General features: G+C 52.2%; 1 protein-coding gene across 1 annotated transcript; it reads right to left on the reverse strand.

Moving 5' to 3' along the window:
* Positions 1-10,165: 10,165 nt before the first annotated feature.
* LOC106826266 (keratin, type I cytoskeletal 9) lies at positions 10,166-16,359 on the reverse strand. Its single transcript, XM_070483924.1, is given in 10 exon segments — positions 10,166-10,179; positions 11,135-11,682; positions 12,088-12,311; positions 12,435-12,500; positions 12,503-12,559; positions 13,273-13,434; positions 13,716-13,872; positions 13,993-14,075; positions 15,660-15,806; positions 16,043-16,359. Coding segments are annotated over 10 exon segments (1,461 nt in total). The 5' UTR covers positions 16,046-16,359.
* Positions 16,360-25,623: the final 9,264 nt, after the last annotated feature.

Here is a 25,623-nt window from a genome sequence, read left to right on the forward strand (position 1 = left end):
GGCCCTGCCCTGAGAGTTGCTGGAGGTGGTCCTGGAGGCAGCAACTCTCCCTGCCATGCCTCGTGCTCCACTTCTCAGACCAGAAGAGAGACACACTCTGCTTTCCCTCCTCCCGTCTGCCCTGGGGCTGGAGCTTCTCAGAAACTCTGTGATGACCTCTGTCCATCTTCAGGGCCCCCCTCCCCCGAGAAGTTCTCTGCCCCGCTGAGGAAGGTGCGTCAGGGGGCCCCAGCCGCCGCGGCAGAGATCCCCAGCGCTCCCCACTGTGGATTCAGCAAATTGGTCAGGGAATTCTGGGGACTGTAGCCTCCTCTTGGAAACTCAGAAAGCACATTAAGAAAAGAAAGACTTTGAAAAGTCCTGCAAATAAAGAACATTGTTTGGCTTGTTTACTTCTCTGTTTCCCACTGGATTTGATCACAAGAGCTTTGGTTTTGAGAGACAGAAGAAAAAACCTAGGGAACCTATACTGGGAAATCCGGGGGCCCAAAGGATCCAGGAAGGCCTCCACTTAGGAGCTATTAAGAAAAAGAGGCTTTAGGCAAGCCCCCACACACTCACTCACACACACACACTTTTTTGTACCTCAAACATGATTATTTGCTGTGGATCTGGAATTGTTTGTGTGTTTCCTTTGCATTTACCACGGTGTCCAGCAGGGCTGACAGAAGTTCCCCTGGAAAACCCCAGCATGTCCTGGTCATGTCGAAGGGCATAGAGGGAAGGGGTTTGGTTTTGTTCGTGGGTGGGCCTGAGAGAAGGGAGAATGGTGTGGCCCTGAGGTTGAGGGGGCTGGTGACAGAAGAGGTGGATGTGAGACCCCAGAGGCAGACAAAATTCAGAGAGATTACGGATTTCCGTGGCTCAGAGAGTCCACGGAGACCGCCTACCCCAGCACCCTCATTCCTTCATTGTCACTCCATTTGTTCCACACACGGAGGACCTCAAGCAAGGAAACTGAGGCCCAGAGATAAGAAATAACTGGGATACGGACAAGTTCCTTCTGACAACCCTACACATGTCTTCGTCATGCTGAGGGGAGAGATGAAAGGGATCGTGTTTAGTGGGTTTGCTCAGAGTTGAGGTGAGAATGGCAGGTCCCTGCAGCTGGGGGTGCTCGTAGCAGCAAAGATGGATGGAAAGATTCCTGGGCAAGAGAGAGATTCTGGAAAGCTCAGGAAGATCAAGCCCCCTGAAGGTGTCTGAGTGTCCGAACCAGACAGCGCTGGGGCGGAGGGCTCCTAGGGACCGTGTGGTCCAAGGCCCTCATTCCTTCCTTAGTTGTTCCCTCATCCAACCCTCTAAGAAGCTCAAAGTGCCTTCATGGGGAAAGCAGAGGCCAGAGCTCACTCTTAGTTGTTTGCACGGTTGTCTCAAAACAGCTCTTCTCTGCTCTCAGAAGCCCGTCTCTGACCTTAGGAAGTGCTAACAGTTGTTAGAGGCCAGGTGGGTGGTGTTGGGAGGGCAAGATCTGGAGGCAGGACCACCCTGGTACGTGTGACTTGGGCAAGTCACTTCTTTTCTCTGGGTCTCAGTTTCCTCATCTGCCAATGGAATCAACAGTATCTACCTCTCACGGTTGTGAGAAATAAACAAGATGACATACGGCATCTGTCCCGTACCTGTCACTCCAGGAAGCCTCCACGGCCAAGTCAGGAGGCCCATAGGCTTTCCTGGCCCCCGTCCCCTCCTGTCACTGACAGCACTCACCACACTGTTCGACAATTACCAACATGCTTCTCTGCCTGCGGACTAGACCGTGAGCCCCATGGGGACAGACAACTCATCTGTTTTGTTCACAATTTTATTTATTTCCAATCCCTGACAGAGGAGGAAAGGCACCAATGAATATTTATTGAATGAATGAACAGATGAATGAATGATCTGAAGAAGGGATTAAAATAGATGGAGACTCCAGTTAGAGATTTTCGTCAAGAGGGGGTTTCAAGGACCCTCCACCCCCGCCTCTACTCTCCTTTAACCTCACATGGTACTGTTTCTCCTGGTGGTGGAGGTTCATTTCCTTGAACTTTCCTTTTGGTTTCATGAGGATCCCCGCAGATGGCCCCAGTGGCCTCAGTCTAGTAAGAGGAACATTTCTGAGCATGCTTTTTGCTCCTGTTTGGGCCTGAGAGAGGGAGAGAGCATCAGAGCCCCGGGGCCGAGAGGGCCAGCAGCAGCCTCGACACATCGGAGAGACTCGAAGGTGTGGCGAAACTCAGAGATCAAAGCGCTCCAGGTTTACGAGTGTTGGGATAATAAATATTGGAGCCAAAGGATTCTCAGAGACCATCCAGCTGTTACTGTCATGCCTCCACGTTCGCTCACTTGCCCATTCCTCCTTTTGACAAACACAGACCCAAGGCCTCTTGGGGGGAAATTAAGGTCCCAAAGAGTCTACATGTGTGACGTCACCTGTCTTTTTCTCAGCTCTTTGTAGAGTCAGCCTGGTACAGCACAGCTTCCCACCCAGGTCATGTCTGACAGGCCTCTGCTTATGGCAATTGCTTGTCTCGATTCAGTGGGGGCTCAATAATTGTTTGAGGTCAGAGAGGACAGGGAGGGCACCAGCTTTCAAGCCAGGCTGAGCTGGATTTGAATCTTTGCTTAGTCACTTATCAGCTGTGTCACCTCAGACAAGTTACTGAACCTCTCTGAGCTCGAGTCCTGTCATCTATAACAGGGGCATATTAACTCCTGCTTTGTTGGATCAGACTTCCTAGATTCAAACCCTGGCTTCACCGCTTAGGAACTGTGTGATCTTTTTGGCAAGTCATTTACTCCCTCTGAGCAAGTTGCCTCGTGTAGGAAATGAAAATATGAACAGCACTATATAAGGTTGCTGTGACAACTGCATAAGGTAATATTTATAAAGTGCTTCGCACCGTGCCTGGCACGTGGGAAGTACTCAGTAGATGTTTGTCCCTGCCCCTTCCTCTTGTGGCCAATTGTTCTTATTCTTGGTCACCCAGCTCCTTTGAAAAGGAGTTCTCCATCTGGTGGCTGTGCCTCCCCAGTGTAGAAGCCAGAGGTCAGCCTTCCAGCCTCCCCTGCGGCTGCAGCGCAGACTCGTGACCCCAACCACCCACGGCGCATGAACCGGCAAGCTGGGAGCTAGTGTCCTGGAGATGGACGTGCCCCATGGAACCCATTCTGGCAGGAGTGGCCACCGAGAACATGCAGCTTCTAGAAGCCGCAATGCCAGAGATCCATTTAAGACATCACGCAGCTGGTGCTGCCTCTCTGCTCGAAGCCCTGTGTGTCGGTCACGATCATCAACGCTGGCTCATCAATGTGACAACCTCAAAAACCTCAGGGGCCTAACACGATGACTTTGTTACTTGCTCACGTAAGGACTAGTGTGGTGGTTCCTGGCTGGGCAGCTCTCCTGACGGCCGCCCTCCAGGCAGTGAACTCAGGCATCTGGGCTCCTTCCTCCTCTGTCATCTGCCATCTTGGAGTCCTTCACTTTCAACTGCGCTTTCAGGGGCTCCCCATTTCACTGAGCGTAAAGGCAAGTTCCTTAGCGCCCCGCAAAGCCCTGTGCGATGTAGCCACTCCTCCCTCTCTGGCCTCATCTTCCACCACTTGGTTCCTCGCCCACTCTGCTCCGATGACACTGGCCTCCTTACTCGTCTTTGAACATTCCCAAGTGTTCCCACCTTAGGACCTTCACACACCCAAGCCCTGTGCCTGGGACCATCTCCCACACACACCTGCCTGACTTCCTCCCTCGCTCCGTCGGGTCATTGCTTATATTTCACCTTCTCGATGACCCCGACCTTGGCCACCATGTTTAACATTGCGGTCCCCCCACCCTGCCACAGCACTCTCGTTCCCCGATCACTCCCTACTTCTCTTTGCATTTATCACCTTCAAATATGTTATAATTTATTTAATTATTACACTTATTGTTTTCTCCTCCTCCTATCTAGAATGTAAGCTCCACATGGGCAGGAATCTTCATCTCTTTTGTTCATTGAATAGCGTCTGGTTAGAAAGAAATACATATTTATCCAATAAAGGTTGTTGTATGAGTGAATGACATGAGAATCAGAAGGGTTACCTGGCCTAAATGGGCCTGCAGGCAGCAGAAATATAGCTATTATTAAAATGTGGGATTCTAGAAGCCCATGGCATGCAGAGACAAAATAGGGGTTGTCTGCTTTCTTCTAACTGTGCTGGAGAGCTTACAGACAGAGTAGTATATTCAGAGTCCTCATTCTGGACTCTATGGGCAGACAGAGGACCAGGGACCTTGCATGATTATGCTAAAAAGAGGCCCTTATTTCTTGTACTTATAAGGCTGACGTAGCTAACAGTTCATCTCAAAGTTGAATTCTCCAGGCTGCCAAGTCACAGCATCAGCTGAAAGCGAAACCTTGCCATGTCCCTTACGTGAAAGTTAGACCGTTGATCAGGAAAGAGGGGCACCCACGGCGCTGGAGCAGAGCTATACGAGAGGATTTCATTGACTTATTGCACCCCCAAACTCCAAATTATCCTCACACGCCACCCTACCACCCATTATTGCCTCCAAAATTATAAATAAGTCAGATCCCTGGGAGAGGAGACTGATTACAAGATTGTAAGTCAAAGCTCAGAGAAGAAGGCCTCCACGCCAGGAGGAATTCAAGATGTTGCTAACCCGTATCAGCAGAAATGTGAAGACTGGGCTTGGGAGCGGCTTCTCATTTTTGATCAGGCTGAGTTAATCAATACAGAGGCATTCACCAGGGACCTGCAGTTCAGCCGGCGGCTGGAGTGTGTGGGAGTGGGCCTAAGTTTGTTCAGCTGGGTGGCAGAAACGGAACTCAGTGGTGGCCTGAACAAAATAAAGTTGAGTTTCCAGAAAATCCTTGTCGTAATAAAGAGGAAGGAATGCAACCAGCTAGGGAAGCAGGAATGTTGGAATAGAGTTATCGGGTGGAAGCCATTCAACCATTCCCCAGCTGCGAGAGCCCGGAAGACACTATCTAGACTCTGACAATTAAGAAATGCCTGACGAGGGGGAGCACGGCATCTTTGAGAAGCACAGCGGCAGTTGTTCTCTGGGGATGTGGATGGGAGATGCTACAGTTGATTTAGGCTCCCTGATTTCGGTAAACGTGGGCCCCAGGTGGCAGAGGACAAGCAGGGGCACTTCGATGCTAGAGGGCTAAAATAGTCAGCAGAATGATAAAATCTCTAGGGATCCGTGAGGGTGGTCAGTTGAGCGTGGGTCTCTAGGACCAAAACATATGAGCAGCACCCCCAGATCCTGATTCAGTCAGGATTCCATTCTAAGTAACAGAAACAAATCTCACTTTCTTAACAGAAAGGAATTTAATACAGAGCATTAGCTGCTTACAAAATCATTAGAAGGCCTGGGGAGCAGACTCTAAATTGGGCCTCTGGGAATAGCTCCCAGATTAATAGAACAGAACCAGGCCCAAGGGAACTCGTAGCTTGCCATGGTCAGAAAGTCCGGGAATCAGGAAGCCACTACCCAGCTGTTGGCCCCAGGACTTATAGTACCAGTAGATCAACACCAACAGAAACAATTCCCACTTCCAGAGGTCTCCCCACTCAACATCTGTCCCACAGAAGTGCATCTGCTTGGAAAAACCTGAATCACACCTAGACCCATGGCTGCAAGGGGGTCTGGAAAAGGTAGATTTAAGATTATTAGCCTCCAGAGCACAGGAAAGCTCACCAGAAGCGTGTGGAAACTGATACGAGTAAGTCAGTCTTCCATATCTGCCACAGTTCCCTACTCCACACCACATAAAGAAAACTTTAGGTCAGGAAGAGGCCTGTCTTAAGCCCTGTGATAGAGAATGTTAGGCTCTTATCCAATTCCAAAACCAGAATCAGCTCACGGACCCAGAGGACTTTGCATAAAGGGCAGTCCAGGTACCCTCGAGGAAGGACTCAGCAATAACATCTCGAGTGCATACTGTCCGTCTACCTCCTGACCTTCCCCGTAGAATCCTGTGGGAATTTACAAGAGTCACTGAGTACTGGGGAAAGGGAAATAGCCAGACCTTCAGGGATTATTGGATCCTAGCTCCAAATTAACTCTAATCTCTGAAACTTAGAGATTGGCCGAACAACACTGTGGCTCACCACTTAGACTGGAAGCTTATGTGGGTGTATGTTATATCTGCCGTTTTCACCACCATTCTTTCTTAGATAGGTCCCCAAACTATATTTCCCAGCCTCCTTTGCCACTAAGATGAACCATGTGATTTAGTTTCTACCAATCAGATGCACCATGTGAGACTTAATTTAGACAGGAGGTATGTGAGGAAGTGGACTCCATTTGGGGCATCCAGTTTGCTGGCATGGATGGCACAGACAGCGTGGTTCTCAAGTCCAAGCAGCAGAAGCTGTTTCTGAATCAGCAGGCCACATCCTGATGTGGAAAGTTCATAGTCTCAGCAGAGGCATCAGTTCCCTTGGCAGACCCATTCTGCAGTGTCATTCCAGGAGATGTTAGAAATTCAGCCTAGGTTTCATTTTTCTAGCCCTCCTAAGGATCTTTGAGTTATCTAGAACTTTTATGTATCCCTCACTTGTGAAAATAGCCAGAGTAGCTTGTGTTGGTTGCAACTCAGAATCTGAGCAATAAAGAGGAAGAAATGGCAAGTGGAGTTCTGACCTAAAGTCTGCCTCTCATGAGCCCCATAGTACCCGGGCCCCATCCTCTGGTTATTTCCCAGCATCCAAAATGGACCAGATATTGTCAATGAATGGCTCCCTGATCCATGGAGGAAAGATAGGTAAGAAGAGCCAACAACACTACATGTGGAAGAGAATGACAGAGATTAGCACCACGTAAAAGATCTGACAAATTCAGGTTGATGACTCTGAACAGTTCCCAATTAACTTGCTGTTTTTCCTGTGCAGAATACACAAGACGGTAGGGAATGATTATTTGACAAGTTAGCATGTGGTTATCCCAATAGCAACTACTGAGCCAAATTTGGTGTACTTACTAAAACAGATCACCATAATACCTGGCACCAGATGTGGAAAATTCTTTTTCCTCTATCCTGATAAGTGAAGACCACCAGAATATGTTTGCTTTCATCTACAGAGACGGAAGTACATCTTTTCCAGGATATGCAGAGAATCAGACTTGGGGGATATGCAAACAAAAACATTGCCCAAATCACACTAAAGCACTAATGCAGGAGGACCCCACTGCTGCCATTGCTGGCCACAGATATTACAGCTCAAACCGTTGGTGTTGGGTACTACCTATTCCTGCAGAACCACCACTACTGTTGCCTCAATAAACTGTGTGTCTCCACCCCAGCCCTGTTCCTGCCGTATTAATTCCCCTCACCACTTCCTTCACATCCAAATCAAAGTCTTGTGTGGGAGCACCTGATTGGCAGAGCTGTTCACATGCCCATGCCCTAGCTGCAAGGGATGCTGGGAAAGCAAGTTTCTGGCTTCTCCCTTGGTGAGCCTCAGACTCAAGATGGAGAATTCCCCAAATAGAGGTATAGAGAGGACACAGAGTAGTGGAAGGGGAAGACAGCTGGTAGCAGGAAGAGGACCAAAGAGAGTAGCCAGTTGTAGATTAAGGGTGGCACACTAGAGAAAGGATCACAAACTCTCACTGCTCAGGCATCGTGTTAGAGCCATCTTGGACCCAGAGACACCACCCAGCTTCCATCTCCGTAAATCCCAGGATCTTGGGTTTTCCTGAGTTTCTGTGTCACTTGATGTCCTAAGTTTACCCTTATGTAACCCCTCCCCCAATGATTTGGCCAATTCGTGGCAAATTGTGTTTTCCGAAGATCACTATATCCCGTTCCACGTGCTGTTCTTCAACATGACATTGACACTCCTCCATCTTGAGATGAGGTCTATATTTGTTTTCTATTTCTGCTTAACAAGTTACTGCAAATATAGCAGCTTAAAATAGCATCCAAGGGCTGACCCATGGCCTAGTGGTTAAGTTTGACGTGCTCCACTTCAGCAGCCCAGGTTCAGTTCCCAGGCGTGACCTATTCCACTCACTGGCAGCCATGCTGTGGCAGTGACCCACATACAAAATAGAAGAGAATTGGCACAGATCTTAGCTCAGGGCAAATCTTCCTCAGCAAAAAAAAACAAAAACAAAAACAAAAACAAAAACAAACCCAGCACCATGTATTAGCTCATGGTTCTTCAGGTGTGACTGGGTTCTCTGTGCAGGGTGTCACAAGGCTGAAACCAAGGTGTCAGCCAGACCAAGTTCTCATCTAGAGACTCTGGGGAAAAATCTGCTGCCAAACTCTTTCTTGTTCTTGGAAATAGTCAATTCTTTGCAGCTGGAGAACTGAGTTCCCCTTTTCCTTAGTGTCTGTCATCTCCTAGAGGCCACCCACATTCCTTGCCACATGCCCCCTTCCATCTTCAAGCCAGCAACGGCATCTCAAAATCTTCTCATGCTTCAGATCTCTGACCTCGTCTGTGACCAGCTAGAGAAAACCCTCTGCCTTTCAAGGACTCACATGATTATGTCAGGCCCACCAGATAATCTCCCTATCTTAAGATCAACACGTTTGAGACTTCAATTACTTCCCTAAAATCCCTTCACAGCAGCACCTAGCTTTGTGTTTGATCAAATAACCGGAATCATCTTAGAATTCTGCCTACTGCAAGGTGTGTTTCCTCCTCTTGAGTCCAGGCAGACCTATGACTGCAGCAGAAGTGACACTGCATGACTTCCTAGTCTAGGTAATACAGCAAAACAGCTTCTTCCTGCCTCTTCCTTACTTAGGATATATGTCTTAGGAGCTCTGAGGCGGCATGTGAGTAGTCTGGCTACCCTGAAGCTGCCCTGCTGGAGAGATCACACTCAGAGTCTTCATAGAGAGATGCCTCAGGAGCCCCTACAGGGCCAGCTCCCAGGTTTGAGTCCTTCCAGCCCAGGCACCAGACATGTGAGTGAGCGAGGCTTCGGATGACTCCAGCCCCAGCTTGTGAGGGGCAGTGACACCAAGTGGAGCAGAGGTGAGCTGTCTCCACCGAGCCCCCAAATCAAGGTTGTTATAAGCCTCTCAGCTTTGAGGAGGTTTCAAATGCAGCTGTAGTATCTGGAACACAGGCTGAGGGGCTGTCTGTCCCCAGTCCTAGCCCGGAGAAGGAATTTTGTCTAAGGCCCAATCAAATCCTTGGAGAACATTATTGGCTGCTGTCTTGTGGAATGTTCCTTCCTCTGCCTTGGAGCACTTTATTTGTGCCAGTATTTTTCACCATCTGTGAAGTCTTTCAAAGCAAAAACCACGTCAGTTTTGTCTTGTTTCCCTCTGTAGCTGACACATGACCTGCTAAGAGACTATGCCAGACTGTTTGCAAAAACTGGCCTCGATTATCATCCTCCCTATATTCACGTCCTTGCCAAGTGACTTGGCAGCTCCTCCATCAAGAGAAGGATCTATTCCCCCTGCTCTTGAATCTGGCCAGGGCTGTGGCTTGCTTTGGCCAATATGTTGCAGCCAAAGTGACTGCTCTGAGCCTAAACCTCATGAGGCCTTGCACGCTCGTGCCCATTGTCTTGGAACACTTGCCTGAACCAGCTAGCTGGAGGATGACAGTCATGTGGCCCCTTCACCCCCAGCCAGCACGCAGCCAAACCCCAGAGGCAGAGCCACCTAGCTGATGTGAGCTGACCACAGGGCCACAAAGGAACTGCCCAGTCTAAACTGCCAACTGCAGAATCTGAGCTAAAGAAATGGTTGTTATTTTAAGCCACTAAATTAAGGGTTGTTTTATTACACACAAAAGTTAACTGATAGAAAAGCTAACCCACACTTTTAGAGTGGATTCAATTGATTCTCCCTTCACCTCCTTTCTGTCCCTTCTTAATCCCAAAGAACAAATAAGTCAAAGTCCAATTTGGATTTGCAGTAGGAAGGCTTTATTAGGAAGTCGAGATAAGGCAGGGAGTGGGGTCACCCCCAGACCAGACAGAGGAAGAGAGGTCTCCCCAATCCTGCCTGAGGAGGGAGCCAATGGGCACCCAGAAGCACACCCCCCATCAGCCCAGTCCCAACTGGACCCTGGGGCTTGTGGACAGCTATTCCTGATGTCAGAATGCAACGAGCAGGCTTCATCCAGGGTCTGCCCATCTCGGGGATGCTTAGCTGGGGTGGGGCCAGGATAGTTGACAGGGGCTCTGGTATCACATCTGGTAGTCTGTGGAAAGATGGAAGGGAGGTGAGAGTGAGAAGAGAGGATTCAGAGCAGGAGACCAAGAGACTGGGACTTGGAGAAAGATGGGCAAACTGGGAGCAGGAAGACTGGAGCTCAAAGAGCTGGAGAATCCTGAGATGGAAGGACCCTGGGGTCCTAGTGGCCCCCATCCAATCCTGAAGCTCACCTGCAGCAGCCCTGGCCGATATGCTCCCATTTCTGAGGGAAATGGGGGCTCATGAGGCTGCACCCCTCTTCCATTCATCAGCTTTATTAGTAAATTCTTCAGATACTGAGGCAAAGATGGCCCCAGCCTCTCCCCCTAGATGCACATCCATGGCCCTGCACTGCTGCTTGACACAGTAAACAACACCAGATGCCCCGGAGGAGGACAGCTCCCAGGCCCCTCAAGGCTTCTCTGAGCTGAACATTCCCAGTCACATCACCCAGCCTTTGACCACAAGTTCATATTGAATTTTTGCTTCATAAAATTCAACCCGCACAAGGGGAAACTTCCTCTGACCTAGAGACGACTTCACCTGTGTGACTCTTTCTCTTACTTATCTTCTCTGAACCTCATTTTCCTTACCTCTAAAATGGGGATATAACAATACCCACCTCATAGGGTAAGGGGGGAAATATGTAAGATGATGCACAATTTCTGACCCATCTCCTATGCTATTGAGACTCAGGCCGTGTGTAGATTTGGTCCTAGCTTCACCCAAGGCTCTGTCAAAAACAACAACCAATCCAGAAACAAGGGCCATCCTATGGCACCTCACTAGAGGCCTCCCTAAAATCCAGTTCTGTTCAGAGAGGCTCAAAAATGCTTTAAAAGGGGTGGTGCCTTGACAAGTAACACCTGTGCCTCCCCTACCCCACAGCCTCAAGTTGTCCCTTACCGTGTGTGTCACCGCAGGCACCAGAGTTTGAGGAAGAGGACTGGGACTGGAATGACCTTCCACTTCCTCCTCCGTAGCTGCCTCCACTTCGCCCTCCACATCCTCTTCCTCCTCCGTAGCCGCTTCCACCTCCTCCTCCAGAACTGCTTCCTCCACCACAGCGCCCTCCACCTCCTCCCCTATAGCTGCCTCCACTCCCTCCCCCGGACCCACTTCCTCCACCACAGCCCCCTCCACCTCCTCCTTCATAGCTGCCTCCACTCCCTCCCCTGGATCCACTTCCTCCACCACAGCGCCCTCCACCTCCTCCCCCACAGCTGCCTCCACTCCCTCCCCTGGACCCACTTCCTCCACCGCAGCCCCCTCCACCTCCTCCCCCACAGCTGCCTCCACTCCCTCCCCTGGATCCACTTCCTCCACCACAGCCCCCTCCACTTCCTCCCCCATAGCTGCCTCCACTTCCTTCTCCAGAACCACTTCCTCCGCCACAGCTGCCTCCACTTCCTCTTCCGTGGCTACCCCCACTTCCTCCCCTGGATCCTCTTCCATGACTGCCTCCACTTCCACCTTGAGATCCACTTCCTGTGCCACCTCCAAAGCCAATCTGTCCAGCTCCACAAGATTCACTGAGAAGGGAAGAAAACACAGAGATAAAATGAGTGACTCCTCGTACATACACAAGGATGAATCTGGACAGAGTCAAGACCCAAATGTGATTCTCCCCAAGTTTTCCTTCCTGAAGAGCAGAGGACATAGACTGGGCTGGCGCCACAGCTGGGAGGGGAGAGCCTTCCTCTCCCTGGAGCAAGGAGCAGTCGCTTCTCTCATTATTACCGTCCTCCCTTCCCAAAGCCCAAACCTCCTGAGATTCCCCACAGGATGAACAAGTCCTCAACCCATCAGACCCTTGGGTTCAGGAACTTTCCCAGCTGCCTCTCTCCGGAGGGACAGAAGTAGTGTCAGGGGCTTAGGAATTCCTAGGGACTACACAGAGTCCCGGGGCACCTACAAGTCTTCCCGGCCTCCTTCAAGGAGGCTGCAGTAGGTCTCAATTTCCTGCTCCAGCCGTGTCTTGATGCCGAGCAGAAGGCTGTATTCCTGATTCTGGCACTCAGTCTCTGCCCAGGTCTCAGTGAGCTCGGCCTCCAGGGTACTGATCTGCTCCTGGACCTCCTTCAGCTGGCCATAGTAGCGGTTCTTGGTGTCTTCCAAGGACTTCTCCAGGCCTGATTTCTAGGGGCCGGGAGGAGGCTCTGAGAGGGACGCCACATCTTGGTTCCTCCCCTTCCCTCCCCTGGGGATCATGGCCAGCCTCCTGTGCCCCACCCTGGCAGAGTCTAGAGCAGGACTACCAACCGTGCTGAGCTGAGACTGCAGCTCCATCTCCAACTCCTGGATGCTGTGCCGGAGCTGGCTCATCTCCTGTTGTTGAGCTCCATTTCTTGGCTTCTATTCGTCACCTCCTGCTCGATCTGGCTCATCTACAAACCCAAAAGCTCAGTGAGGACCAGGCTTGGCCAGAGGCTGCAAAGGGCAAGGTTCTGCCCCACTCACCAGGACCTTCCCCTCCAGGGCCAAGACTGACCCAAAGACAAGTTGTTCTGACTTCTGGGTCCCTCCAGCCAGGCTGGGCTGTTCAGTTCTCTCAGCTTAATATTCCTTCTCAGCAGGGCTTCAGGACTCTTCACACTTTGTCCCTAAACCACCTTTCTCATCCTTTTTTGAACTGACCCCCAAAACACACACACACACACACACACTCACACACAGTACAGACCATGCCCTCACATGCCAGGCTCTACGCTAGGTGCTGGAGCCCCAGGCAGGAAGGGAGTCATCAAGGAGTTCAGTGTAGTGTGAGAAGCACACTGTTTCTCTACTAGAATCTGATAGCACATCACCTTGTGTAAGCTGTTCGTGCTCTGCCTTTGTTAACACTTGTGATAAACTGTGAGCTTCTCAAGGGCAGCAATCTTATTTGACTCATCTCTGAGACGTCAAGATTTCACCTAAAACCTGGCATTGAGAAGTTACTTAAGACTTACGTTTGTGGGCAATGAATGAATTGGAAGATGGATGACTGACAGCCGGCCTGAGAGATGGAGTGGTAAGAGAATAGAGAGGTGGGGTGGAGGAATGGAGGGACACATGGACAGAGGGAAAGAAGGTTGAATGGGCAGCCCACCCTGCTCACCTGACTCTCATATTGCAGCTCGATGTCCTCATGGCTCTTAGCACTGAGCTGCTCGTACTCCTGGCGCATGTCATTGAGGATCTTAGTTAGATCTTTGCCAGGAGCAGCGTTCATCTCCACACTGACATCCCCAGTGCTCTGACCAGTCTGCTGGCTCATCTCCTGCCAGGGAAGAAGGGGATATGTGGTCAGAGGAGTGGGATCCTCTCCACAACCTTTCAGCCCTCTCCCTCTGCTCCCCCCGGGGTACAAAAAAGGGACACAGTTATAGAGCCAAAGCCCAACCACCACCATAGGCCATGCTAAGGAGGTGCTGGGAGTGTCCTCAAGAGTAAAGGAGAGCATGCCTCCCAGACAATGCTCCATAGCCCCCCCATCCCCTGCTGTCTCTGCACTCCTGTTCCTCCCTCTCCCAAACAAGCCGTAAGTAGCCGGAACCCTACATCTTCATGATTCTTCTTGAGGGTTACCAGATCCTCCTGCAGAGACTCATACTGCATCTCCAGGTCAGACTTTTGCATGGTCAGGTCATCCAGCACACCACGCAAGCCATTGATGTCAGCATCCACGGCTTGTCGCAGGCTCTGCTCCATCTCAAACCTGCAGACCAGCCATGGGTAGGGAATGAGAAAGAGAGAACCAGTCCCTCGAGGGACCTCAAGAGCACTGGGGCATGGAGGAAGGATTGATGACAGGATAGGGAGAGAGAGCAAGACTCACTTCATCCTGAAGTCATCCAGTGTCATGCAAGTGTTGTCATCGTCCATGAGAGTTTTGCTGTTGCCCACTGTTGTGTCCATAACCTAAAAAAGAGGAAAGAGCATGGAATCTATGCTCCCCTGCTATGACCCACTGATGGAGGGCAAGGGGCCAAGCAAAGCCACAGGAAGTGAGGACTCAATCCAGGAAGATGCTCAAGAGGTAGGAAGAGCTTCCAACAACTGGTACATGATACAGACCCCTCACAGCCTTCAGCAAGGATTTTCAGTATGGCCTCCATGTTTGAAGATCCACTACACAGGACACTGTGGAGTTTAAAGGTCAATAAGGCACCGCTCCTCAAGGAGCCCACAGTTGACTACAACATCCAAAGCATACTAGACAAGTTCAAGGAAAGGAAAGATGATTTATGGCTATGGGAGTTCAAGAAAGACTTAAGGGAGCAGGTGGCAATTGAATTGGTTCCTGAAGGATGGCTAAGATTGCACTTGAATAAATAGATGAAAGAGGTTTTTGGTAGAAGAAACAGGATGTCCAAAGTCAGTTCACCAGAATGTGTGAAGGTAAGGAGAACAGGTGGGAACACTGAATTAGCTAGACTGTGAGCTCCTCAAGAGCAGAGACCAAGTCTGATATATCACTATGTCTGGTCAGAGCAACACTGAGGGTAGTCACTCATTAAACTCAGTGGATGAATAAATGGAAAGATGGAAACGTAGATGGATGGATGGATGGATGGATGGATGAGTGAATGGGTGGATGGGTGGGTGGGTGGATGGATGGATGGAGGGATGGAGGGAGGGGTGGGTGAATGGGAGGATTGGTAGGTGGATAGATCAGTGGATAGATGACTTCCATCCCCAGAATTCTAGATCCTCCCTATCATTTGAACAACTAGCATGTGTATCTGGGTCCAACAAAACTGAAAAGATCAAGATAGACCCCTATAGGAGCCCAGGAGAAGCAGGAAGGGAGAGATAGCATTTCTGGTTTTCTAAACTAGAAAACTCTGAAGTCCTAGTGGGTGAGAGGAGAGACAGGCATAGATGCTTTCCTCACCTGAGCCATATGATCCATCTGGTTTTGGCCCACCACACTCTCATCTGGTTTTGTTTTGTTTTTTTTTAATAAAATCACAGAAGTTTTAAACCAACAGTGACCTGAGAGCTAGTCTCCCTGTCCTCTGCATTAAATGGTTAGGAGAACAGGTCCAGAGAGGGCATCAGGTTTCCCAAGGTCACACAGTGAATTGGTGGCAGACCCGGGACCAGAATCCTGGCTCCCAAGAGAGCAATCCCCTCACTATGCTCCCTCCACACTGCCTCTGCATTCCTAACCTGAGGCCAGGCCAAGAGGAGGCTCCCACACCCAGTGCCAGGTCTGCCCATGTTAAGCCAGGCCTCTTCCCTGTTCTGCCTAGACTCTGAAAGTTGGGGATGTGGAAATGAAAGCCCAGAGCACAGGCCAAAGTCCCAGCGCTTGGACCATGAGGAGCCAAACATAAGTTTGTTTCTGATGGAAGTTTAAGGATTCTAAAAGATGGGTTCCCTGGCTATTGTCTAAGCCTGGAATCTAGCATCCTACCTTTTTATTAGATAAGGCACGTGAGTGCGTGTGTATGTGAGAGAGACAGAGACAGAGACCAAGATGGCAGTGCCCTCACCTACCCGGTTCTGGAGATCCTTGATAGTGTCGTAATAACAAGAGTAATCCTTGCGGAGGGTCCTGGGCCCCTGCCTGTCCTGCCACTCCCAGATCTTATCCTCCAGGGCCTTCACCTTATCCAAGAAGGACGCCAGTTGGGTGTTGAGGTCCTGCATGGTGGTCTTCTCATCAGCAGGCAGAATGCCACCATCCCCACCTCCAGCACCACCCCCGAAGCCCCCAGACCCACCGAAGCCTCCTCCAGCACCACCGCTGAAGCCCCCGGAAGCACCACCGAAGCTCCCGCCGAAACTACCAGCACTGAAACCACCCGCAGACCCTCTGCCGTAGCTGGAGCCAAAATTACTGCCGCCTCCCCACCCTCAGGCCCCAGAGCTCCCCTCACCATAGCTACCAGAAGAGCCGAATCGGTCCCCTCCTCCGGCAGCCCGTGAGGAGCTGAAGCGGCTGAAGGACGACCCCATGCTGTCCCCACTGCCCCCACCCGCCCCGCAGCTGCTGCGGCGCTGGTAGGACGCTGAAAACTGTCTGCAACTCACGGCGCTGCCCGCAGCTCGTCGGATGGGAAGCAATTGTAGGAGTGCTGCTGGCTCTGGAGTGCAGGATACAGAGCCATCCCCAGGGCTGCCTACTTATACCCCTACCTGCAGGTGGCACGCCTGGGTGTGCCCTCTATCTGTGCAGCCTCCCCCACAGACTCAAAGGAGGTCTGGGACACAGGAGGCGGCAGAGCCGCCCCAGGCTCAGAGTCCTTTGGTGACTGCCTGGAGACAGCCCGGCCTCTCCCCATTGTATGGAGTAATGTGATGATATCAGGCTGTCAGGGGCACCATAAATCAGCTCTGCTGCCAAGGGGGTGAACTAGATCCTGGGGTTTGGTCTCCTGCTGGCCCGACAGCAGGTCTGAGACTTAGCCATTCTGGGCTAGAAACTCCCAGGAGCAGTCACTCTCCCATTGATGATTATTACTGTCCACAACCCTCCCTGCTCCCGCCTCGTGCCCACTGTGGGCTGAGCTGGGACCGGGGTACCGAGGAGTTACTATAGACGATGAGGGATGCACAAGCCCTGCCCACAGGGAGCTGCCAATGCGGGTGGGAAACCCAGCCGCTGCCCTCGTGGAGCCGCACTCTGATGGGGAGCCCTGTCCTTGCTCTCAGATGCTCCAGTCTGATGGAGATGAGTGACATGGCAGAAAGACTGAGATGGTTACAAAGCAACGTGCCCACCAGCACACAGAAACAGCAAGCAGAGTCCACACGAAGAACTCAGGGAGAAAGTGGACTGAATAAATAAAGTGGCGCTAATACTGGCTGACCTTAGAGCAGGAACACAAGCAACTCGGCTGTCCTGGTCCTTCAGCAGCGCCCGGTGGTGGGTATGGAATTGACCTTGGTCAATTGCCTAGCCCGTCCGGACCCTGGGAGGGATACAGGGATGTGTGGTTTATCCTGCCCTCCTGGAAGTTAGAAGCCCCTTGCTCTTGGCAGAAACTCGGAACACATTCTAGTGAGCAAGGCCAGAAGAAAGTGGTAAAGAAGGCAGTGGGCTCTGGTGCCAGACTACCTGAGCTCCATCCCAGCTCCACACTCACTAGCTATGTGACTTTGGTAAGTTACTTAACTACTCTGTCCCTCTGTTCCCTCCTCTGTAAAAATGACGATATTAATAGTTTTGCCCATCTCCTATTAAGAGATGAGTGAGAAGCACTGGAGAAATGTTAGACCGCCTCTGATCATGCAACCCCCTGAGGCCCCTCTTGACTCTGCCCTCACCTGGACCACCAGCTCCTTGCTCTTCTCCCTGCCTCTCTCAGTCTTTCTCCACGCGAGAGGCGGAGTGGTCTTTCCAATCCATCTGACCATCACTCCACTGACTTCTTTTCACCCCCAAGTTAAGGTTACATTCCTGGCATTCAAGGCCCATCCCAGTCATTCCATCCTGGCCCCATCTCCCACCATTCCCCAGGCACCCTAACCCAATCATACAACGCTCCAGAACACCCTTCACACCTTGGAGAAGGCTCAGCGCTTGCAGTTCTCTCCACCTGAAAGGCCCCTGTTCATCTTTTCTTCCCAGAAAACCCCTGCTCATCTTGGCTGACCCCTCCATGCGCCCCCTCCTCCGTGAAGCCTTTCTGGGTTCTCTCCCTCTGAGTTTACACTTTGCTCCATTACAGTTTCTCAGATCATATCTCCACCCCCGCCCCCAACTCCATGTCCACACTGGGAGCCCCTCTGCCCCTGCGCCTGCTCATCTTGTACTCGCCTCAGTGCCCAACACCATGTCTGGTCCCAACACAGGGAGGATCCCGCCACAAATGGGATGAAGGAGAGAGAGCCAGCCATTCCAGTAGGAGATGCTAAGAGCCAAAAAAGAGCTACAGGTAAGAAGAGAGAGGCCAGAGTGGTCAACAACGACCGCTGGAAGGGGCAATGACCTCTGGGCTGAAGCTAAAGGATGTTTGGGCTTCATAAAGGACCAGTGTTTCCTCAGCTGCTTTTAGATGGTGCAAAGACTGTGTTAAATAATATTGAGTCACTTGGTGAGAAAAATATTTCCTTTCTCTGTTTTTCAATCTTCTGATCAGTCAAGGAGAAAATCTCAGTCAGACTCTGGAGCCTCTCCAGCGCCCCCCACACTGCCGATCACCCCACTTAACAAAACAGGAGCCCGTCTCGGGTTCAGAACTTTCAGGAAGCAACAGAATCTAGTTAGAAGTTAAGTATTTATTTATATCATTTCCCTCTATTTCTGGAAAATGGTTCTGATTTTCCTTTTTTGTTAGAAATAGTGTAATATGGGATTTCCTTCATAAATATATCTTTGTTGAAATGAAAGGTACACCAAACCGTGCTAAATAAATATTTAAACAGGTAGTACAACGTTTATGTTAAGTAAAAAATTAAACAGGTAATATGAAAAATACTGAAAGCATTTTGGGAATGCCTAACCCACGGAAAACTCTTGGACCAAGGTTGGCGGCAAGTATATTCGTTGTGAACCCTTCCCCAGGCTCCTGCTAGGCTAGGCGGGTGAGCCCAAAATCTGCCTGCGTGCTATTTGAGACCAGGGAAGCGTCAATCCTTCTCCTTCCCTGGCCCCCCAGTGCTGACGCTGCCACTCTGGGAGGTAAATCCGGGCCCTGGGTGTGTGTGCTGGAGAAGAAGTTGGCAGAGCCGCGGTAAGCCTGCAAGGGGGCAGCTGGCAGAGCAGCGTCTCTGGGGCCCCTCACGCGCCTTCTCTGCAAATGCATTCACGTGGGGGACCCTGAGGACCTGGGCCTGACTGCCTCAGGGCAGCTGAGACCTGCCTGCCTGACCAGAGCTCCCAGCTCGGGCATCCCTGCACCGCTGGCTGTCTGAGAGACGGCCCATTTCCAGCCCTGGTCCCAAGCCCTCCAACCCTGCCCTCAGCCACCTCCTCAACTTGCCCCCTCCGGGGCCTGCCCTGACTCTCGCTTAGCTCCCAACAGCAGGCTGCAGGCCTCAGAACTGCAGCTGCCCGGGATGGCTGAGGTGCCGGCGGGGCCCACTGCACGGCCGGCCCTCTCCCCAAACCTGCCTCCCGGGGGCCAGCGAGGTGAGAACTTGACAGTCCATGTGCTCCAGGTTGGTTGTCAAATCTGGCTCTCCCCTGAATTTTGGACTTGTCTGGCCCATTCTCCCCCTGGGTTGAGGGAACCCTGATCGCTGCCAGCTCCCCTCCCTTCTCTGAGTGCTAAGAAGGCACAGGCTTTTCTCCCCATATCTGCACATCTGCTCCAAAGCCTCATGGGGTCAGGGGCACAGTGGAGTGGAGAGAGAAGGGCTGCCTCCCAGCGCCCCCTCCCTGCCCCGGGGCCTTGATCTCAGTTTCCTCTTGAGAAGCCCCTTTGTGTGGAGCTGTCAGGGGCCGTAAAGATAGCGTGTGAGGTCTTGTCTGGAGCGGTCTCTGGATGGATGCCCCAGGCTCCCATGTGCGGCCGTGCTCCCCACATCTGCCAGTCCTCTCCACTCTGGCCCTGCTTCCAGTAGGAAGAAAAGCTTGCAGTGTCGGACGACTCCCACAGCCAGGTCTTACTCCAGTCGCACCTGGGTGCCATCCTTTCCCTTCCTCCAAGTTCTCTGTAGCACAGGGAAGACTGGGCAAGATGGGTTCAGAGATGAGAGGTCAATTTCTTCCAGGCCATGTGACACGGCTCCGTCTTCTGCCCTCTCAGGGCTCGTGGGCCTCCCTCTGAGCTGCGCCTCCAACACCTCCTGGGGGACCCCTGCAAAGCGTGAGTGAGGAACAGAGCGCTCTCTCCTGAGTGCGGAGAGCCAGCGCTGCCTCTCCGAGACCCACAGTGCCAGCATCCACCGTGCAGGCCCTGCCCGTGCAGGAGGGAGAAGTGGGAGAGAAGGTACCATGAGGACTCGGGCAGTCAGAGGAACACAGAGACATCTGAGATTCCACCCACGAGGTGTCCCCAAAGGGCAAGGGCACAGGGACGTGGCGGGTTAAGGACAGCCTTCCTCTGACCATGGAGTCCTGCTGCTTGCCTATAACCAGCTGCTCATCGCCCACCGCCCCGCACACCCCACCCCCTCGTGCTGTCCGTCATTGAGCCCCAGGTGGGGCCCTGGGAGGGTCCTGAGTCTTCATGTGACTGGCTGCTGGGGAAGGGAAGGCAGGTGTGGCGCGGGACCCACCCCTCCGTTAGCGATCTAGACAGATCTAGACAGTGCTGCCCACTGACTCAGGGCCGAGACGCCTGCCTCGCCTGTCGACACTGGTTCTTTCCTCACAGGATAGGCGCCTGCCACCACCCTACTGAGGCAGAGCCCACCAGACCAAGTGGCATGGGTGAGGGTGGGGGCTGAGGTGGGCCCTCAGGAGGCTCCTCCATGAGTCTGGACACCCCAGCCTTGTGTCTGCAAGGACACACCCAGCAGAGAGGTTCAGGGCACCTGCTTGGGAGCTAGACCCGTGTGAAACAAAAGCCAGGTTCTTCCATTTATTTGGGGAAGTTGCTTCCCCTCTCTGAACCTCAATTTCCTCACTTAAGTTTGGCTTCATCCTTTATTGAGCCCTACTATATGCCAGGCATGTACTGAGTGCTGGGGATAAAGTGACAAGCAAGCCAGACACAGCCCCTACCTTCCTGGACAGTTACGGGATAAAACAGACCCTCAAAAATAAATGTATAATTCAAAACCGGGGGTGAGCACTGTTGGTGGGAAAATGGGGGAGCATATAATGAAATTGTAGCCCAGTCTGGGAGATAAGGGAGGATCTCCCTGAGCAAGAGACACTGGAGTGAAAAGGGAGTAGGAGTGAGCCAGGAGAAGAGCATCTTGGGAGAGGAACAGCCAGCATGTGCAAATGTCCTGAGGTGGGAAGGAGCACGTGACTGCAAGGGCAGAAGGCCAGTGTGGCTAAAGGGCAGTCGGATGGGTGAAGCAAAGGATTTTAGTGGCAAAAAGTAGTTCTGACCTCACACGGTTGCTGTGAGGCTTGAAAGAGCTAATGTTGTAAAGTTGCTGGTGTGGGTCCAGCACACAGTGGGATGTTTTCCCAACTGTCCATGGCGTTGTGCCTGCCCCTGACTTCCTCTTGGACTGTGTGGACGACCTGGGTTCTCAGCCCTGTCACCTATGGTCAATCCACCCCTCGAGTCTGATGAGCCCCCATTAAGGTCGGGGACGGGTGCTCAATGGAGCTGGGGAGGAGGGCACAGAAAGGTGTGAGGACTATGGTTTCTTCCATCAAGGACCCTCCAGGGCTCCAGGCAAGACCCCCATTGCTTTGCCTGCTCTGTCGTATTTAGTCATCACAGTCATTTTATGAGGTAGGTACTAATTTTTAAATGAGCACTGAGGCTCAGAGAGGGTCGGTGTCTTGGCCACTGGCACAGAGGTAAACAAGCAAGAGGTGGAGTGGAGTTTGTCCTGCAGTGAGTGGGAGCGAAGACAGGCACGAGGCTTGGGGCATCGTCTCTCCACCCCCAGCCTCACACACTTTCTGGATCCCTCTCTGCTCCCCTCCTCCCTGTGTCTCTCTCCTTGTGGAGTCTGTCTCACTTCACCGCTAGGGTCCCCCACACCTAGAGCAGTTTGTTGTTGTTACTGCCATGGAGTCAATTCCGACTCCTAGCAACTCTGTGGACAGCAGAGCAGAACACTGCCCAGTCTTTTTGCGCCATCCTCTCCCCTTCCGGCACTGTAACAGACCATGCTTCGCTGCTATTCATGGGGCTTTCATGGCCAATTTTTTTGGAAGTGGGTGGGCAGAGTCCTTCCTCGTCTATCTTAGTCTGGAAGCCTTGCTAAAACCTGTCCGCCACGGGTGACCCTGCTGGTATTTGAAATACCAGTGGCATAGCTTTCAGCATCACAGTGACACTCAGCTGCCACAGCGTGACAACCAACAGACGGGTAGTGTGGTTCCCTGAGCAGGGAATGAACCCAGGCCGCGGCAGCGAGAGCGCCAAATCTTCACCACTAGACGACCAGCGCTGGGCACACCTAGAGCAGCGAGCTTCACTAAATATGTGAGAGTGGATAAACGAATGAAGGAATGAACGAACGGTCCTCACTGCCTAGTCCTAGCCCAGGGCCTTTACTCTCCTGTCTGTCTGTCTGTCTCTCTCTCTATCTAAATGCGTTTCTGTTTCCTCTCTCTCTCTCACCCTTTCTCCCGTGTGGAGTCACCCCAAAGCTCATCACAGTCCCTCAGAGGCAAAAAGCTTCCTTTCCAGCCCTGTCCCAACAGCTGATGGTGCCACACAGGAAGCCCCATCGGGAAAGTGCTGGTCCAGCACCTCATGCTGGTGCCTGTCCTGTGTCTGCCTGAGGCCAGGTCACCGCCCTGGAAGTCCCTGCCGTCCCCTTGTCCCCTTTGTGGCAACATCCAAGCTCAGTGAGGTGGACCCAGCCAGGACATCAGGACCTCCAGCCTCCTGGGTCAGCCCGCCTTGGGGCTGCCTCCTCTGACACCAGCCCGTGGGGCTAGTTGGCTACTTTACCCAAATCAGATCCTCCGTGGCTCTGGGGAAGAGCCATTCACCGGATCAGGTAACCACCGGGAAATATGCTGCTCTTGCCTATAGATCTCCCTGAACACCTTGGAGGTCCATTCACAATAAAAAGAGCCCCCAAAACTAAAGGGAACCAAGAATTTCATTGTGGGCCTCTTCCCATAAAACAAAAACATTGGAGTCAGCTAGGAAAAATTCATGTTGGTCCTGCTGGGCCCTCAGCTTCATCCTCAGAGAGAACAGCAGGAATGAAGCACAAGCCTCACCAGGCTGGGCTGGGCCACTTTCAGTCTGCATGTCCTGGAGCAGGCCCCGTGCCATAAGACGAGGAGGTTGCAGGAGGCGTCTCCACGGCTCTCCCAGCGCTGCTCTTCTGCGTCTGAGAGGGCGGGAGATGAGCACTCCTCCCAGATTGCACTGGGGCCAGTGGAGCCCCAGGGGCCCCATGACCTGCCCCAGGACTCTGACAGGCAACTTCTGCTCCCTCCACTAGACTGTGCTGTGGAGTCACTTTCCTGGTCTCCTATGGTGTAGAGCTGGGGTGGGGGTGGGGAGGCAGCGCTCAGTTGGGTGGTCGCTGTGCCAGGGCCTGTGGACGGGAGCACTGCTCAGCAGCAAGATCCAAGGTGTTGGCTCCACTCTTCTGAGTGGGGTGTGGAGTGGGGGTCCCCGAGGGGAGTAGACTCTATGTGGGACTCTGGGACAGCTGCCCTGTCTACTCTGTTCCTCTGGGGCCCAGGCACACACAGTGGGACCACCTCGAAGCCCACCCCTTGACTTCCTGCCCTCCCACTTCTGAGCCTGCTTTCAGCCAGGCGGCCCCTGGCAGCCATCTTTGCCCTCAAGCGAGCCCACTGTCCCTATGTTCCCTCCAAACAGTAATGGCAGCCACTTGAGCAGGGGAAGGCCACCTCACCACATCCAAGTCTAAGAAATCTCACCTTCCTATATTCCCCTAAAGCAGATCTCCTTTGCGGGTGGAGACTTATTCTGGCACCACCTACCAGGCAGAGCGACGCCTGGGGATTCTTCTGCAGTCCAGAGCATTCTAGGCTTCAGTCCTCACTAGTGACTCCTGACATGTTTCTCTGTCCTGGCCCATGTGGCCCCCCGAATGTGGACTGCCCAGATTCCACGCCACACTTGACCTCGTTGCCCAGCTGGGAACACTGGTCCCCAGGGTCCAGCATCCCTTGGGGTAACATGCAGACCCTCCCCACCAGGGTCCTATCACTCTGGGGCCACAAAACCATCCCTTCCCAGTGCCTGAGGAGCTCCTCTGACCTCCCGCCTCCCTGAGTTGTCCCCACAAACCTCCAAAACCCCAGTCATTCACCTCCAGAATGGCCCACCCTCACCCGGAGATCACCAGATCAACCCTCATTAATGCCTAAACTCAGATAAAAAGCCATCCTGGAGTTCTGGGGACACTAAGCAGGTCTCTCTTTCCTGGGGTGAAGACGGGGTCAAGAGGAACCAACATCATTTACTACTTTTCCTTACAACTCACCCTCTTACGCTGCCGTTTATAGAGCACAGCTATGTGCCAACACAATGCTAAACTCGTTGCCTGCATGAGATCATTTAATCCTCTGTTGGCCTACTGTAGTAAGGGTTTTTATTCCCCATTTTGTAAAAGAGGATCTTGCCCAAACTCTTAATGCCAGTTAGTGTAGGAGCCGGGACTCCAACCCAGGACGTCTGATTCCAAAGCCGAGGCTTTTGGCTCCCTTGTGCTCAAAGATTAAGTCATTCTTTACCCCAGTTCTACCCTTGACCCCCCACCCCCCCCCCACCCCCACAAGCTTCATTCATGCAGCCGAATGAATGAGCTGTTGAAACTGACACAGTGACTAGTCAACTCTTTCCTAGCTCGGGGCAGTGAGCCCTACCCACCTCTGGAATCTTCACTACTCACTCAGGTGAGTCCTCCCCTTCCTCCTCCTTCTCCAGCCCCCCAAAGAGAGGAGAAGATGCTCCCCATCAGAGGAGGCTCCTACCAGCCTGGTTCTCACTGTGCATTCACTCATTGGATTCCCATAGCAGCTCCAGGAAGTAGAGTTCACCACTCTTACTGGAAAAGTGGGGAAACTGAGACTCTCGAAGGTCACAAAACTAATTCAGAACAGAGCCAGAGTCAGAAACCAGTCAGTCTCTTTCCAAAACATCTGAAACCATCCTCATCACGGACGGAGAGTCACAAGAGGCAGCTCACCCAGGACGGCTCACACAGCCGCACCTGCGCCTGCGCCACCCCCACACCACGCCAGGGGCCTCACATGCGTTCTCCCCGTGAATCCTCACAGGAAGCCCGTGAGGGAGGTACTGTCAATATGCCCACTTTACAGATGTGGAAACTGAGGCTTGGAGGTGATAATCAGCTTGTCCTCGGTCAACTAAGAGCAGGAAGGATTCAGACCCAGACTGCTCTGGAGGCAAGAGCAGGTGAGCTGGAGGGAGACAAATCTCTCAATAAAGTGTGAGTTCCTACTGGGTCCATGGACCTCCACTGACGAGCTTTAGGGGGACTCATGAACCTCATGAATTGTATACAAATGTGTGTGTTTATTCAGGGGCAGAGGAGAGAATCTATAGCTTCTAATATATTCCCAAAGGAGTCCCCGATGACAAAAATGTTGAGACTCTTCACCTAGCACAGTGCCTGGCACAAAAGGCACTCCAGACTATCTGGCGAATGAAGGCAACAATGACTGAATAAATGAATGAGTGAGTGAAGGAATGAATGTGCCCCATGGCCTAGAAGTCACCACAGATGGCCTAGTACACACATCTATCTGTATCTTTTGAGATGGTGAAAGGCATCCCGGGACCTGAGCCCAGTCCACCTCCCAGCCCTTTCTCCCAGTCCCAGAGGCCACAGCCAGGTGCTATGACAAATTCCAAAGAATGCTTCCCAGGCTTTCTCCCCACCTCCACTCCTGACAATGACCAGGCAGAGGTAGGAG

The sequence above is a fragment of the Equus asinus genome, chromosome 13 (assembly GCF_041296235.1).
Source record: "Equus asinus isolate D_3611 breed Donkey chromosome 13, EquAss-T2T_v2, whole genome shotgun sequence".
NCBI classification, from domain to species: domain Eukaryota; kingdom Metazoa; phylum Chordata; class Mammalia; order Perissodactyla; family Equidae; genus Equus; species Equus asinus.